General features: G+C 42.3%; 1 protein-coding gene across 5 annotated transcripts in view; it reads right to left on the minus strand.

The window, feature by feature from the left end:
* The window catches only part of diaph2 (diaphanous-related formin 2), a 330,230-nt gene that overhangs the window by 62,255 nt on the left and 249,068 nt on the right, over nucleotides 1–18,907 (minus strand). For all 5 annotated transcript variants that reach the window (XM_035649042.2, XM_035649041.2, XM_035649043.2 and 2 more), the window contains one exon: nucleotides 1,258–1,422. In XM_035649042.2, coding sequence (XP_035504935.1) covers nucleotides 1,258–1,422 — 165 coding nt within the window. The remainder of the gene's footprint in view (nucleotides 1–1,257; nucleotides 1,423–18,907) is intronic.

The following is an 18,907-nucleotide window of genomic DNA, read 5'->3' on the forward strand; positions in this document are numbered from 1 at the left end:
GTTATAATTTCCACACCTCTTTATGAGGATTAAAAATGTTGGTTAGTTGTGACATGTTATGAATATTTGGGGATATAATAGAACATTCAGAAATAAAACACATGCCAGATTCATCAATTGGTCGCACATAGGTGTTTGCGTGTGTTTACATTACAGAATGTGTTTGGACCAAACTTATCTGAAATAGACATAGCAAAAAAAGATTCCTCTTTGACTTATATTTCTTCTTGGGAAAAAAAGATATATGAAAAGACCTGTATTCATAACCATAAAGACTAAAATCGCAGAAAATAAATAAAAAAATAAGATATATGTGACTAAACGAGGTTATGTCAGTGATTCTGTAAAAAAAAAAAAAAATACAGACAGAAAAATCTTTGGCAGACACAGTGGCATTATGACCCACTAAAAGACAACTTATGGAGGGAAGTCGCACAGCAGGTGAGCACAGTTTTATTCTTGTAGAGAACAGTACAAAAAACTTAAAAGAAAAAAAAATAATGAAAAGGGATGCCAGAGCTAACCATGGGAATTTAAAGACCAGGATAAATGGTCAGGTTTACTTTGACAAAAACTAAAAAACTTTGGGGTATTTTTAAACGAGGAGAATGAAATCTCTCTCAGAACTGAAACGAGCAAACTTCCCTTGTTGCTCACACAGACGACAGTTGAATAACGTCTTCTGGGGAACTGGAGGAGGTCGGCTAAATCTCCGAAAATAACGCTGATGATGTCACGGTGAGGTGAGTGGAGTTATTATGTTTTAAAAGCATGGGGGAAAATTACATAAATTAGAGCGCACCTCAGTTATGAACAGCGGTGTGGAGTTTGAAGGAGTTTTTTAATCACACAAGGGGGTTTAGGAAAATATGATATGGCAATGCATCATGGCAAGTGAAGGATCAAGTGGTTTAGCAACATGACGGTTAGTATGAACTAAATGTCAGGGCATTCTGACCTCTGCTGCTTCGGTTTACATGTTTCCTTTTGAAATATGCACCTTATGACACCCACAACTTTGCGGAAGCGTAAAATCACTTAGATATAGATAGATATACCGTTGCTTGTCTGATAAAAACGTGTCCATGTATGACACAAGGATTCTATTCTCACTTCTGTGTCAGTGAGTGAAAGTTTGTGCAAAAGCCACTGGATGTGTGTGTGTGTGTGTGTGTGTGTGTGTGTGTGTCTACTTTGAAGAAACAGTAAGCATTAGACTTTTCATGTACAGCACATGTAAGCAAACTTTATACTCACCATGAAGAGAATGCGGAAGTTGGCCAGTTCCCCGAAGAAATCCTCCAGGCTGACTGAGTGAGGGTCAAAGGCAAAAAAGCTGCCTATGCTCTCGTAGAGCTTTTGCATGTTCTTATGCATGATGGAAAGTTTCTCATACTGCTCCCGGGCATGCTTGCAGAAGCCGTGAGAAGGACACGAGTCAAGGTAAAAAGGAAAAAATAGTCTCAAACACAGACAATATATACATGTATTTGTCAAATATGTTCATCTGTGGGAAAGAAACAAGCCACCGTGAGAAAGGATGATTTCAGAATCATTCTAGCATTCTATGTCAAGGTCAGCAGAACAAAACACTGGATAAAGGAGGGTCGGAGACGATCAAATGTGCCATTACAATAACATCTCCATCTCACTCTGGCGTCAATAGCATGGCGAGCTAATAGGTGCAGCCCTGGAGTAATGGAAAGGTGTTTTGTAGTCAGCAGCGTGACACAGATGGTTGCTGGAAAAGCTGATTGCAGTCATTGTTCTATTGTTTCTTCCAACAACAGTGGGGTCAGGTTGTTTTGAACCTCACAGCTCACGTCGCACTATGTAATTTACTGAACAGGCGGAGCACTTTTCTCCTGGTGAATGGCTATTGACAGCCGGCATCAGTTAAACATTATCACAGCAGCCACTGACCTCATGGAGACTGCACTTGGACACTCCAAGACTCTCAGGCCCTGGCTGGGATGAGGACGACACAATTTCGCACAACACACACACAAACCAGCGTTAATATACATGCATGTACACGCTTGTAAACACAGGCGACCAAAAAAAAAAAACCCAGTGGACACTCCATTTCGGTTTCAATGCTGCCAATTTCTTTATTCTTTTTACAGCTGTATTGAAACAAGATGTCAAAAGTTTTCCTTCATTTTGTTTTCGACTTGACATCGTCTTGACTATGGGTTTGTTCAAATCCCCTCCGGTTGACTGACTGCTCGTGTTTCCTGCCCGGTGGGACCTTTTGTAGGTAAGCAATGCTGATGTTTCCAGATTTTCCGGTTAATCAATTATATTTTTGTATCATTATTTCTGTTTTGACCTGTAATCACAATTTAGTGCATAAAATTGCAAAGCATAAATTGCTGTTGAGCATAGGGATTAGCATGGCCATACATTGACCGGATGCATATCTGTAAAGATAATGACCTTCAATGAGAACAGAGACTTATTATTTTGCCAAATTAAACGTGTGTATGCATCTCTCTCACTGTTATGTTGAAAGCCTTCCAATTTATTTCAGATAAAAACAATGGCATCAATCAACGTCATTGTCAATCAACTCAAAATGGAATAATTGTGACTGCATGTTGCTTCTTTATGTTATTAGGCAGGGAGTTCTTGTTCTGTGTCGTGGGTACAGTTATAGGCAATTAGTGGACTCGTGTGCAGTCGCCTTGGCAACATACACAGGCCGGTGGTACAGCATGTGGCCTGCGATTGTCAGGGTTGAACAGTTATAAAGATGCATTGTGTGGGCAATCTGCCATTATGATGGGAAAGCCATTTTTTTCTACAATACCACTTACTATTTTTTTTTTGTTTGATGTCAACCATGTGGAGTCCAGGGATCATTATGGACGTCCATGTGGATATAAATACAAAATGTGCCAATAATGTATGTGTACTCTGAATTATACTCACATTTCAGCATATATGTGTTGAAGGCCTTAGTGTAGGGCAGTGGTGGCACAGTCCAAGTAGCAAAACCCACACACGGGCCGATTGATGGACTCATCGTTCTACCTTTCCTCTTCCTTGTTTCTCTCTCCTTGTCTGCTCGGACCTGATTTATGCCCCCTGCTTCTGTCAGACTGCCTTTATCTCTTCTTTTGTCCACCTCCCCCTAACTCCACTCCACTTGTGAGAGAAAAGCTCATGTAAAAGAAGCAGTCTGCCAAAGAGAGATTTCTTTTCAACATTCCAAACTACTGACAGAGAACCACTGTATTAGAGTTGTTGTGCTTCGGTTAAGACCTATCAATCATGAACAATACCATATGGGCTGGTATCATTTATTTGTGAAACTGAACCTTAGAACTTCCTCTAAAAATTCTGTTTTGAGTCTTTCATTTGATGCTTCATTTAAAATGGCCCATTTGAAAAATGCCTAATTGGTCAGAATGGAAATGTAACTATAAATGATGATTATAAAAAGCATAAATATTCATAACGTTGAACTGAAAACATGGATCAGCAACAAGTAATGCCAAAAAGCAAGCAAACAATCAATGTGTCAATTAAGGAGCAAAAGACATGTTGATGTTACTCAACAGCAGCATGGAAATGTGTGCTAACAGCATTTACATAGATTATTGATTCTGGTCCACGCTGCCTTTAGCTCAGGAGACGTTTGGGTCAGAACTGTTGGCTCCCTGGCAGAAGGACAGTCAGAAAAACATTGAAGCAGTGGTTACTTTCGGTGCTTGTTGTGGCTTGTGGCTCAACGTGTTTCTCCTTCTCTCGCTCTCTTCCCTCACGCACACTCAAATACACATGCATGCACATGCACAGTTGTAGATGTGTCCCACTGGGGACTGGACTGAGGCCGGCTGGGCTTTCGCTCCTTGTATTTCCACATCAAAGACATGTCATTCTGATGGAGCCTGACGCACACTATCCTGCAGCAACACAACCGGGATGGTAGAGCCCCCATCACACACACACACACACGCACATGTATATATATAGTACACGTGCACACATCGGCATTACCACAACCTGTTACTTTTTTCTCAGTCTTTGTAGCCTTTACCGTCTCTCCCTCTCCGAAGATAAATCTTGTTCTATTCCCTTCTCTTTTCTTCATGTCCGTCACTGTCTCACTGAAACCTATTCCCTTTATGATTCTCTTTCTACATTTCCCCTTGATATTCTCTCCATTAACTTCTCTAACTCAGACGAAAACTCCCGTCTTCCTCTCCTACTCAGAGTGAACTTTCCGCGGTACGCTGTCTGAGCGCTGTCTGGTATTCACGCCGCTTGGGCTTGAAGTAGAGCAGGGAGCAGAGGCGATGGGTCCCAGGGTAAAGCATCGCGCAGCCTTTGGTTGCCCTGACCCTGTTTGTCAGTCTGGGCTCTCCTCTTCTAGCTGTTCTCGGAGGAGGACTAGTGTCTGCACTTCCTGTGCACTGAACCTCACCAGCACAGTGCAAGACAATTGCTCCAGGGCTGGAGAGCTCAATGTTGCAAATGTGGATGGTTCCATTCATTTTTTGCAAATGCAGGTGTATTAAAGCTCCGTGCCCCATCTTTCTTGAATTTTCTATATTGCCATTTCAATAACTGAAGCTGGCAAAACTGAAATTATGAACAAAGAGTTTAAAAAACGGCTTGTGAAATGGCAGCATGGCACCAAGCATATCACTAAGGCTTCGCTTTCAAAACTCCAGTTTCCAACAGTGTCATGTCTGACAGTGTTTACAAAGACAATGTCAGATGTCGGTGGCAGAGCTCTGCTAGTTCATGTTTTTATAATTCTCTCTCTCTCAAATCCCATTGTTGCCAAAACCCACCATGTCCTTGTGGAAATCTAGTACGAGCTCTTTGTCCCGCCACAGTGTTCTCATTACTGTGTTTAATCAGTCGCTTTTTTATCTGTGCGTTCGACATGCCAGAAAAGGGCACATTTAACATCAGTAAGCTGTGATTAAGGGCGCACATTTTTAACACCACAAAAGTGACTAGTCACAAAATCATATCCAAGTCAGACTTACCCTAGATGTAAAAAAAAAAAAAAAAAGTAAGTAAGAGAAAAGCTTTTTTTGAAGCTAAAAACTTCACAATAAAAACCAGAGAAAGAGGAAAATTCAATTATAGCCAAAACAAAGTTAAAACAGTTTATGCAATAGTCACCTGTGAGGATGGCAATAATTTACCTGGTTTGTTTACCTATGTGCATGGGAGAGTTATTAAAGTGCTGCATAAAACCCTACAGTGGGGGCCCAAAAAGCCTCCTTAATAAATCTCCTGTAACCCAGTTCCATTAATGTTTATTTAATGCTTTTCCATGCGCGTTTCCTGGCCCCTCCACCCAAGGCCCCACACTAAGCCTGCTTTTCTCCAAACCCCACCATCCCTGCTCCCTTTATCCCCACACCTACTGCCAACAGCCCCTCTGGGCCAAATTACACCAAAGCTGCCCACTGACTGGACACAACACATTGCTGAGAGTGAAAGCAGGATGAGAGTTGGGGATGAGAGGATGGAGGGAGAGAGGGAGAGTGAGAGAGAGAGATATTAGATGTAGAAAGTAACTCCATCTACTCAAGCATATGAATTAATGCATCAACATTTATCTTATTCATATAATAAAACTAACTTTTTATCTGATGCTTTTATGTGATTCTTTAGATTTAAATAGTTTGCATTTTTGCTCACATCACTTTTCTTCGCTCAATATAAATACATCTGAAGGAGGACAGGAACAGTCTCTGAGTTTGCGGTGATACGAGCAGAGGGAGGTCCGTTGGACGAGCAGGGAAGAGGCTGACATGCAGCGTCCTGAGTCGGGCCGCGGCACTGACACTGGGGCTGTCAGAGCGAATTAGTGGAGCATCCAGCTCCAGGAATTTGGGAGATGTTTTGGTGTGGAGGTGGATGTGGATGTGGGGAGGAGGTTAAGAGTGTCAGAGAACGGGGGGGGTAGGGTGGGGAGGAGTGAGCATCCAAAATCTAACAGATGCACAATACAGTATGTTTAAGATCTCAGTAACTATATCCAGATGCAACGTGTCCCTATTTTCAGAGAAATGCAATGACAAATGTTCATAAATAGGATTATGCAGCACCAGAGTTGCAGTCTTGACTTTGTTTTCATACAAAACACAGAACTCTGTTCAAGGAATGTGTTAGTATTGCTAACGTTGCTAATGTAAGTAAGCCTTGGCTCACAATGACAATGACTAGCATGCTGATGTCTTGCAAATGTTGACCATGATGACGTTAACATGTTAACTAGATGAATCCAATCCACTGGGACACGTGACTTATTTCACTGAAAAAGCTTCAGGAGCTCGCTGATGTAAAATTACAATTCAACGTGTGGAAAACACAAGTGTCTGCACCAAATTTAATGGCCATCCATCCAATCATTGTCTGAGAAATTAGACTTGGGATCAAACGTGTGGACAAAATGTCTGACAGACCAACGTTGCCATGCCAAGACTGTGGCCTCCAACTGCTGTTCAAATACATCACCGCAGTAATAGTTGTGGTTGAAGTGCCTTTCAACAAGAGAGCAGACCTGCCTTTACTAACTGTTTAGAAATTGCTCTGGAATAAAAAAAAGAACAACTTGATACTTAACTTTAAATAATGGTACCTAAGGAACAATGATGTGATTGCTCTATAATCTTAGCTTGTGTAAAATTGCAGCTCGTTTGCCGATCATTAGTTCAACTCACCAGTCGTAGACTACGGGTCTAATTCTACACCAGCCCCTGGGGTTTTCATTTAATCTCCAATATATACTATAAAAAAAGCACATTTCAAAGAAAAACAGGAAATGAAATGAGAATAAGAAGCTTTCTCATAGATCTAGGAGCGTTGAATACCTCCTCCCTAGCCTTGAGTATGACATGGCCTGCCCTGTGCTTGGTTACAATAAAAACCCTTAAACCTTCAATTTTGTTACCGTCTTGCTCAAACATTCTATTGTTTAAGTCGCTGCAAACAATGCAAATCTCTACTTCACTCTGTACTGCAAAAAGTATACATAAACATAAAATATATATATAGTAGGATAACGATATGGAGATATGTTTTCATACATCAGAGGCTCAGTGAATGTTATTAGCAATTTGACACAGGAGTCGTGACCTTTCCTCACTCAGTACGCCTCTCCATCATCTCCCCTACAGCTCCTACCTCCTCTTTCTCTTGAAATGAAAAGCCAGATCTGATGTCAATTTCACTGTCAATTTATTCAGCCTGTCTGTCCCTGAAATATTTATACGTGTAGAGAGGAAGGTTGCTCCTGTTTAAGCATTCAAAGCTCTCCACTACGGCACCCAGCTGGTGTTGGAACAACTCAATGAGGGGGAAACTGGTGGGTGTAATGACTACGTCTGATAAAGGAAGAGAGGCCATATAAATTAGATATGAGGGGATTAGGTCCATAGGAATGACCTGTTGAATCATGGATAGGCCATTAGAAAAGGGGAGAGGGTGCAGGGAAAATGAGAAAAATGATTTGGTGTCCACAATAATGGTGCTGGTGAGTGAATGAGTGTATGTGGACACCACACAGGCCAAGTAACTAACACACACACACACACACACACGCACGCGCGCACATACACACACACACACACACACACACACACACACGTACACACACACACACACACACACACACACACACACACACACACACACACACACACACACACACACACACACACACACACACACACACACACACACACACACACACACACTTATGTTTGATAACCTTTATGGTTGTTGTCATCTTTTCATTCTCATCCAAAGCAATCTCATGTCACATCGATGCCCGGGGCCTGTTCCTCCCTGAGTAATTTCCACGTGGTGGAAACACGACAATGCAAATCCACTGTGTTTACAATGTGCAAACAGCAAAAAAGGTCAAGTCTCTTGCTTCCTCCAACGTCTGATCTAATTGGTAAACATCAATCCGTACCTCCACATCACAACGGCTCATGAGCTGCACCTTGAGGAGACAAGTATGTGCAAGTAAACAGACTTCATGTATGTCAGATAACAGAGACGTGGAAGCTTGTAAAACAATTTCACACAGCTTAATGTGCACAGCAATCCCGGCTGGACCAAATTGCATATTTCAATATTTATCATTCAGAAAATGCACCTGAGTAATCTCTGAGATGCCAGTGATACCCAGGGTTGCACCTTAATTGATTTAATCTCCAATCAATCCATCCGCAACCAATTATTTTCCTCAGCACAAATGGAGCTTATTGGTTGTGGTAGGAAAACAAACGCAATCGTTTCCTCTCATACTGTAATTACACTTGATTTCAGTTTAATTTTTAATCATGTTTTTACTCATTTGCTGTAAACCTTTTGATGACGAAATAACATCCAATATTGCTTCATCACCACAGCCTGCTCTAGTGCCAAGCACAGCTGCTGCCACAGTCCCAGTTTCTGACCTGGTTCACCTTATTCCGAGATAATATATCACAATAGCAACATACGATTCTACCCATATGATCCCGGCCTCCTCCTTTTTTCTTTGCGGTACGATCAATTTAACAGACTTGTCTGGATTTGCCACTGAGGGAGTACAAAGAATGTGTGGGATGCAGAGTATAGACTTGTTTCCTCTCACATGCCATGTCTACGTAGTTCTGTGCGATGATGACAGTGATGAATCACAGTTGCCGGTCGCCACTTTTTGGTTTCTTGCTCTTACTCCGTCGCTTTGTTTTAACTGTCTTTATCTGCTTCTAACAAGCCTTTTGCAAACTCACTCTCACACAGACATGCACATTCGCTGGCCGGCCGGTTTTCACCGGATCATCAACTACTGGTGTGTATTATAGTCACACTGCTGCGTGTTATATGATATCTATTTTGTCAGTAGTATTTCAACATGTCTAATTTCTGGGAACAAGTTATCGTGGCTACTGTCAAACACTCCTACCCTGAAGTCAATTAGTAATCCAGTTACTGTGTGGAACTGTGTCTCACATTTAACCAGCTATCAAGTCAGACTGAAGAGCTTCAGTGCAAGTAATGCAGACGGCCCTTCAAAATACAAAACACAAAAAACACTGCACCAGACTATTTTTTGTTTTTAAATATTTTAAATTAAAAGTAGGAACATGGCATGACTATTTCACAGAGGTTTGCTCACAATGTCTCCAGACCACATTTTCTCTGTGTGATCACAATGCGTAAAGGTGGTAACAGGACCTTTCAGGTGGCCATTGAATGCACGCCTTCTGAACAGATTATTAATCAAGCCAGGCAATGTGGTATGAAAATTGACTTCATGTTGGACTGCCTGCGATGTTCACTTCCAGGCCCTGATCAGAGATGACTTTAAAATCCGTCTCAGGTGATCTCATCACAAGTGGACAGCTCCGAGTACAGCTGTGACAACACCCAAGTCGCCTGTGAGAACCCCATCACTCAGACCCCGTTTGGATGTATCGCATACAACCACATCATATAAGCGGTGTGAATGCAAATGCGTCCTCTGCCACATTTAAGGACCGCTTACTCAACTGACGTCCTCTGACCTGCTACAGTGTCATAATGAAGCAAGCATATTATTTTTACACTTCGCAGTGTTTCACATACAATGATTTATATTTGTAGTTGCCTGCCACATATTGATTTTCAATTTTTTTTTCACTATTTCAAATGGGTAAAGTCTTATTTCATTGCAGAGCTGTGTGCAGCACATTTATTTGCTCCGCCCCTTCTTGCCCGACTCTGGCACTCTCTCTCTCACACAAACACATTGACAACAGATCTGTCTGTCATAGTCCGACTGGCAAAAAAAAAACAATGATACGGTGGGTCTTTGCAAATGCAAATGATGCAGCTACGTCTTTCTTTGCATTCAGAGATCCAATCGCGCGTGTCACTTGAGATTCAAGAGGAGACGCATTCTAATGCCAGGTGTGAACCGACGTCCAGATCACTAACTGATCACAAAGCTGTCCCTTTGTGATGAGCAGATAACCCGAGACACGTGTCAATGTCAGGTATGAACAGGGCCCCGGACTGGATGGAGTATTTTAAATGTCAATGGAATCGCTTGCCCTCCTGCTGAGCTGTTTCAACCTTCTGTGCTGCACAACGAGCAGAATGTTGACTGCAGTGGACTTTCTTCATGTCATGTATGTAAATTACATTGACATCCTGTAAATAACTCTATTTCTAGTTCTATTCTATTCGTTCTATTATAGGACTGACATCAGCTGACATTAGCTTGCAGCTCTCCATCACAATGGTGAGCTGCAAGCATCCAAATCAACCGGGAATGCGAGTGAAAAATCTGACTGTTTACAAGGTCAAACAGGGTAGTTTGCGCAAAAATCATTAGAATTAATAAAAAATAAATGCAACCCCCCAGCCCCATCCCCCACACCTGCTTAAAAATAATTCCAAATATTTATTCAAAATATGATAATACACCTTTTGATCAGAAGTAAGGTCATTTGGGGCTTTCAATAGACTGGACCACAGCAACGAAGGTCAAGGTCGCTTTTCTTAATGTTTTGAGCGATCGTGCGTCAGTGGCTGACAGGAAATGATTTCCAGAATGCAACCAGATGACGATTGGTCAAAAGTTTTTTAATTTGTTTGTAGATAAGGAAATAATGGATGTAGGAGTGATAAAATACATGTCTGGAAGTGGAAAGAGAGAGAGAGAGAGAGAGAGAGAGAGAGAGAGAGAGAGAGAGAGAGAGAGAGAGAGAGAGAGAGAGAGAGAGAGAGAGACTGTTTATTGATCAAATTCCTTCAGTAAGACCACTGGCCTAGCAGCAAGCGTGACAGAGTACAGCTCCATTCAATAGCCTTATCATTACCACAGCACAAACCCATTCAGCAGGTCAGCCTGCTTGGCCTCTGCTTCAGTGTGTGTGCGTGTGTGTGTGTGTGTGTGTGTGTGGTCTAGGTTTTACTCATGTTGTGGAGACCTAAATCTGTTTACACTGGCACATCATAGGGACTTGAAAATCTAATTAAAAGGTGAAGGCATGTTTTAAGGTTAGGAGTCAGGTTAGGTTTTAAGTTCGGGTTAGGCCAGTAGTAAGTCACCAGGGAATGAATGTAAGTCGATGTAATGTCAGCTTAAGTTATGGAGGCGCGACACATGTGCGCGCACGAGTGCACGTGGAAGGAGGGAAAAGGGAAAGTGAATTTCGATTCTTTAAGCCAATGAATCCCATTATAAGACCAATTAAAGCACATTTCTTTGTTCAAAACACGTTCAGCCTAATGGGGTGTAGGGTACAGGGAGAAGTAAAAAAGAAAATGCCATCCAGTTAAAACTGCTGTAAAGCTCAAGTAAAGTTATTGGTGGAACAACAAACATGCAATGTAAGAGGGAAGGGAATGAAACTAAACAAAGTCTGTCTTGTCATCTGAAATAACTTTGCATAGCATAAGTTCACTTTCCTATAACTCCATCGTGGCACTGTGTGATTGACATGATGTCAATTACACCCAACTTTAGCAATTGACACAGAGGCAAAAATAAAATGTATAATTTAAAGCAATCGGTGGTGAAGAATTAGGCTGGACTGGGTTGTTCCAAATGCAAAAAGGACAAAGTCCTCTTTCATTAGATTACAGTCAAACGTGAGTGGCAGAACACGCGGTCAGAGGGGAGGAGCTAGAGAGGGAGAGATGCAGACTGGGGAGAAAAGAATAATGGAGCCATCTCCATTGGCAACGCAGAGACTATTTTTAGCAAATTAATTTAAGACTCTAAATAATTAACTGATAATTATCTGGCAATCAAGAGTGAGATAAAATGATCTCCCCGAGAGTTTTTTCTGTCATGTAGCTCAGCAGGCGGGGAGAACAAGCTTTCTGTGACTCGCCATTTAAGAAACTCGCTTGGTGTCATGGCCCAGAAAAAGGAGGGGGAAAAAACAGAAGTTGACAGAGATGCAGTAAGATGTGTTTGCTCGAAGGGAAGTGAAATTGTGGATGATTAGTGCCTAATGATTGATGGAATGCTGGCACTTAAAATTCATTTGTGTGTGGAATAATAAATGTGTTTAGCAGCTGTCTTCCATGTGTCTGTTACAGACACACACACACACACACACACACACACACACACACACACACACACACACACACACACACACACACTGCACAAAAATCACACGCATTACTTTGCAAAAAAAAAAAAATAAGCAGCATAAATTGCGACGGCGCCGCATAAAGCAGTTCTGCTAAAAACCTTCACAAATGTCTAATGAAGATTTCCCCCTGATAGAGAAACTAAGAGTTTCGTAGTTTCGGTCGGCAGTGCAGAGGAGTGGGCGTGAATGTTTTGAGTCGGAGGTAGGTTGTCTCCACACCCGACCCCGACAAGATTCCCTCTAAAGAGAGAAGAAGAGGGTAGAGGGAGCGCCGACAAGCGGCTGATGAACTGCCGCTGGCAACGTGTGTGTCCTCCAGCCTGTACAAATAAAAGGACCGTCGTTGCTAGTTCATCTTCTTCTTCACCAAGTCTCGTTCGCTCCCTTCTTGTCTTCATTCCTCTGACCTTGTCATATGTCGTGTGTGCTCCGCCTCACCCATTACTCCCTTGGCGCGCCCACTATTGAGCAGCTTTCTAAATGAAGATCGCATTGGAGCACATTTGCATAGGACTGGCTGTCGAATTAAGTCAGCGAATCTGTCAATCCCTACTTTCTCTCTGTCACCTGTATTTTTTTTTCTTCTTTTTCTTTAACTGTTGCCTCCGTGGCGTGCATCTAATTTCAAAATGTCGCACCTGTTGAGTTTCGCTGGGAAGATAACAAATCATCTGTCATCTGACAGCGGGTTTTAATATAAAATAATATATCTTTAAAAAAGAACAGGCGAGACATGATGTGAATGTTTTCGGGCCAAAAACAACCACAGGCTCAGAGAAAATCTTTTTCTCTTCTTCATTTGAACAGATACTGTACAGTCATGGATTTACGAGGGGTGATATGCAGGCATATGTTTGCATACTGTGTCCTTTTTTTACGGTTTTGGGATTAGAGAGAGGGCACAATTAGTTTGACGTGTGACGTGCTTCGGTGAGGGCTGGGGTTGACAGGCCCACCTTGCCACCCCACTGCGCAACCTTTTATAAAATCAATGTTACCACTAAACACAACTCTCCCCTGTGGAGCCGGGCCCTGTTACAGTCTCCTTCCCCCTCAACTGTGGGAGGAAAACACAGACAAACAGATGAATTAGAGCCTCCCCAGCTGCCCTCCTCTCATCCTCCAGCCTGTCTACTATCGCAAAGTGACTACAGTACTGTCTGTAATATAAAAAAAAAGAAGAAGAAAAAAGGCGATTGTGAACCAATTGCTGCATTTACACTTCACTTTCTTCGGCCGATTATATTTCTCTTCTGTGAAAGTCCCTGTTATTGGCTTCATTGGTTGTCGATGGGTGACATTACATTGGAGGCTTTGTGCACATTCAAGAACAGAGGGGACTGCAGAAGAAAAGATTTGCTCACATTATCTCTGCTGATATATAAAATTGGTTCTTCCTTGAAAATACTTCAGGAACTATATACCATCCACAACCAAAAAAAACAAAAAAGTAGTATAGAAAAGGGATGAGGAGCGTGTTGTTAACAAGGTAAATGGATGTGAGACTTGTAAAGGCCTTTTTGTCTTGCACCTAAAAGCAGAAGATTTCATAGATTGTTCCCTGAGAACATATTTACAGTGGCGTGGAAAAAAAAGCCCAACATCAAGGCCTGTAAACCTCCTTTGCATAAGTAACATGTATCCATTGCTGCAGGGAACTGTATTTCTTTGCAAGTAGCACACGAAGACACTGAGATCGATAAGGGGTTCATCACTTACACGAATCTTTATCAAGACTGGCATCTGAGCACCGCATTAACACCCTGCAGCAGTACAGGTATATAACCCGGCTGCGTTACCTGATACAACTGCTCCACGGTGCCATCAAGGAACTCGTTTGGCAGTCTGATGCTCTAATTTGCATCCGATTACATGCCCACAGAGGCAAACTCTCCTTAATGGGTAGCATCATCCTCCGCAGGTGGCGGGGGGGGGGGGGGGGGGGGGGGGGGGGGGGGGGGACTTGAGTTGGGGACAAAAAAATGAACACTCACTCGTCATTGGCTGATTGCTGCTCTGTTGACATCCATTTGTGCTCTGAGATATCATTTTGAACTGCTCAATCGCTCTTCATTAGCATTAACTCTGCCATTCCACAATGTGGACACATTAACCCAGTTGTTTTCTTAATTACCATATCTGGAGTTTTTTTCATTTTTTAATTCTTGGCCTGCTGTCGCACAAAACCTTGGAGACTCGATAGGCCACAATGCCGTCTCTTTAAAAAAAAAAAAGCATTCTTCTGTGATCTTGCATACTACATCTGCATTTTAATTGCCGCGTGTGTGTGTGTGTGTTAAGAAGGTGTTTTCAACTAGACTAGATGCAGCCCACCTTTCATCAATATGGGTAGGGGTGGATTGTGCGTTGCGGGTTGATGGTGATATCGAGCAGGGGAACAATCTATATCAGTCATTAAAATGCAAATGGGTTTACCAAGTCGAGCTTTGATGCTGCACTAATAACAAGCAGTGGGAAACAATCATGAATCAAACTTGTGTAGCAACCTATTGAACGCACGCCAACGCCATGTAATGAAACACGAGCAGAAATAAGCGCGGTTCCGACAGTCAATACAAAATCCTGTCATTATCTGAGAACGTGAAACAGTGAATTAAGCAGCACGAGATGATGTTGGCACAGTCCCAAGGCGACATTTCAAACGAAACCTGGATTCCATGCCCTAAATTAAAGACTGCTGCAAGAGACAGATAGGAAATAAATGCTCCTGTGCTCTGTAAATAAACCTGGCTGAAAGCACAGCACCTGTTTGTGTATCCATGTAGCTGGATAAACGTTATACGTAGGTAACACCATGTGGGGATCTCCTACTGACCATGACAAGTGAGGTATGGAGATAATAAAACACTAGGCTTCCTATATGAATAGCTATGTATAAAAGGTTTCACCGCTCCTGTATAATCCCAAAAAAATTTAAAATCTTATTAGCCAATAGATCTAATCAAATAAGCCCATTTCAATTCACAAATCACACTCTCTCAATAAGATGCATGTCTAATGAAAGGCTTTTCAGAACCACACGTCTGTACTATGCATTATGATGGACAGGAAGACAGTGAAGCTCGGGGGAAAATCACCTTAATTCATCTGTGCTGCATCATTAGGCGCCTAATTGACCGTGGCATCTCCGTTCCCTTATTGGCTAGTGATCTGTGCACGGCGTGGATCTATCGAACAACACACGCAGACTTAAACATCAGAACAGCAAAGGGAGGTTTGGTTCCTCCCTCGCGTGGGTCCATTACGGAAACCGGGTGTTTGGATGAGAAAGCAGATTTAAAAAAAGAATTAAAAGAATTAAAGCCATAAAAACTATACACTTTGGAGGGTGAGAAACCTCTGGAAGATTTAACAGTAATTTGTAAGAAAGAGTAAAATACATTAACATAATTGTATGATTATGATGTAGGGACATACTGTACTTTTTGGTATAGGTTGGTCAAATTCTGTAGCCAGTGAATTCATGTGTACCTCTGCTCTTCTTTAAGCTTTTAGATTGAACAATTTCGGTCCAGAGAAATACCATACATAAGTCACTGTATAATCGCAATTTAATTATATGAAGGTTCAAAGTAACTTGCGATTGAGTAAATTGTTTTCCCCCTTAAATTTTGGCCTGGTGTTTCTTTTTCCTAGAATGCCAACCGATGCTACAGACAATAGCTCTGCTAATCACTAAGACGTGACATGCGGCAGTGAAACTTAAGGGCTCTGAAAATCTAGTGGATGCCATGTGAAGTCTGTTTAGCAACACAGAGCCATTTGGGGCTCTGTTCAGCATATCTACTTACTAATGTGATCTCTTCCAATCCTGAAGAAGACTTTGCAACCCTTTTTAAGCTTAGTAAATCTAAGAGTAAGGAGAAAAAATAAGACACGAGAGAGTGAGGGAGATAGATGGATGAGGGAGACAGAGTGACAGAGAGAAAGAGAGAAGGGCGGCGCTCAATTCTTACAAATCTTATCATCTCTGTGAAAGCGGACAGAAAGATAGAGAGGAGCATTACTACTAATCTCCAATCTCCACCTTGAAAAGAAGTCTGACTTTCATTTGCCACTGACAAGCTCCCTCTTGTGATCTCGTGAACTACTGTCAGACAGCGTGTAGTAAGTCTCCTGTACAGATTATACACGTATTTCTCTGATTGTACTGAGTTGAATTTGAGTTTTAAACACAAAATATTTCGGGGGGAAAAAAAACCCAAATAAAAACAGCCCCCATATGGTGTTTTCATATAATGTCATGGTATTCAGTAGACTGTGAAATTATCTAATCTTGGAATGGATTATTATCTCCGATCAGCCTTGCATTGGGGGGAATACTTGATAATGCCCTGTTTCATATCAAAATCTTATAAGCTTAAAGGTAAGCGTAGGGCTTAGTATTCATTTGTGGATAAAGAAACCCATTCTGCACATAGTTCACTTGTGATATGATAAGGAGATATTGTTGGGGGATTAGGTTATCTCCCTGGAGATCTATTAGGGGATAAGTCCTACTGGCTGTCTTATGAATCATTACCTTAGTGGTTACAATCTGATCTGCACACGCTCTCCATCAACTACAGAGGTCCATACTCAGACGCAACACAAAGCACACAAACAGGCACCACAACGCCAGGCGGCTGTGGCTCAGGATGTAGAGTCGTTCGTTCACCAACCCAAAGATTGGGGGTTCGATCCCAGCACGTGCCGTTGTCTCCTTGGGCAAGACACCTAACCCTAACGTGTCTCTGACGGCTCTTCCGACAGTGTATGAATGTGACAGAGAAATGCGCGGTAAATAGCAGCGCTGTGGGAATGTGTGTGAATGGGTGAATGTGACTTACCTGTAGAGCGCTTTGAGTGGTCTATGACTAGAAAAGCGCTATATGAATACAGTCCACTTACTATGATTAATGCTACGTACATACTACCAATGGTACATTTTGTAACAGCCTTCTAAAAACATAAACAATCTCTATCCAGACAAGCGTTTTAGCTCCCCGTCTATACTGACGCACCTGACAACGTATATCACGTCTCTATTTTAGGTGTTTTAAAGTAGTGTGGACGGCAGGCGTGAACAAAGCAATAGTGATGCGTTTTAAAAAGGATGTGTAGGAAATGTAAGGGATGGCGCCTCAAACCCCTGTGTCTAACAGCAGGCATGAGCAATTTCAAGACACAATTTCACAATGCAAACCCTTCATACAGTACAGAAACAGTGCACTCAAAGACCACTTAGAGTGTTGATGAGCTTCCGTGTAAAGAATAGAGTGATGGACATCAGTTGATTGCAGACCTTTGTCCTCAGCACAGCAGGGCACACCCATTCCCTCCGTGAGGGACGGACACTGCGTCAGCTGTAAATCCTGCAATAATGGCTAAAGTGACACTAAATAACACAGGGACTAATCTTATTCATGGGGAATTCAGTTTCAGTCAAGCTGGCTCCAGCAGAGTGCTTTTTGGCTATTAGCACAATAACCAAAATGGAGAAGCAATCGGTGGAATGACTCTACGAAGAATGCCACAATGTCTAATGCTATTATGAACACATTGGCACTATGCAGCACCAGCCTGGCGCTGCCATTACACATTCAGCTCAGACAACATCCTGTGCCACGGTCACGGCTGTGGTATTTAGCGGGGGGGGGGGGGGGGGGGGGGGGGGGGGGACAACAAGCTGGACAGTGTTCCTGAACAGAATCTAAGGGTTGGATGGATGAAATCCAATCCACCTTTTTTTCTCTACTTGTTAGAAATCTATTAGAGGCCAATAAGGATGCTGCGGGGAGAAGGTTTGTAATATTTCAGGTCAGCCTTGGAGGTTAATTGTTGAGTCGTCTGTCTGGTCAGTGAGGGGATCACTGTGAGAAATCCTGAAGGCAGGGGATGAACGGTGAGCGTGGATGGAATTCAGGGGATTAGAGCAGTTGACGTGAGAAGCAGCGGTAGAGCGAGTAAGAGAGGAGGGAAACATGAACCCATGGACCTCAAATCAACACTTTCACAAGGCTGCCAATGCTAAGTGGGTTTAGAAATACACTTAATGTGCTTGAGATTGGTTGTGTGTAGCCAACAAGGCCACCGAGGCTAGCTCTTCTTTCATTTAAAGTACAGGGTGTTGTTTAGCCTTTGTGTTAAGTAGAGTACAACAGAAATGCCTACAGCATTGAAAATAACTATTCAACCTATATGATACATATATATCGCAAAAAATACACACATGCACATGTAAACAAAAGATAGATTATCTGCAGAACTGACCCTCTACGTGCATTAAATTCATTTAGTATAATCTACTGAGCCGAGAGACAAAGAAATATTCAAAGTCCGTCTAAATCGCATCCATGACGAAAACTAAAAGAACTTCCATTCAACTCGTGTCACCCTGTTTTTTTAGGTTAAAATATACAAAATAGCAGGAAAAAATAACCAAAACAGGCATTTTGTTTACTTTGTTCTGATAAAGGTCAAATTAAAATGGAGAAGGGAGGCCGCGGTGGTGGGGAGATGATAAATATTTGGCTGTCTGTTCAGATGTACCGAGAAAAGACATGGCCCTCCTGTGGGCATCGCTCCACATCTCTCTGGCCGCCTCCATGCCAGTCCCATTTCACAACTTGTTCTGCAACTGTGACACACACACACACACACACACACACACACACACACACACACACGCGCCGCACACACACACACACACACACACACACACACATACATGAATGCACCGAGGCGCTTTCTCTCAGACACTCACACATACAGAATGTCCC

Source organism: Scophthalmus maximus, chromosome 9, assembly GCF_022379125.1.
Source record: "Scophthalmus maximus strain ysfricsl-2021 chromosome 9, ASM2237912v1, whole genome shotgun sequence".
NCBI lineage: Eukaryota > Metazoa > Chordata > Actinopteri > Pleuronectiformes > Scophthalmidae > Scophthalmus > Scophthalmus maximus.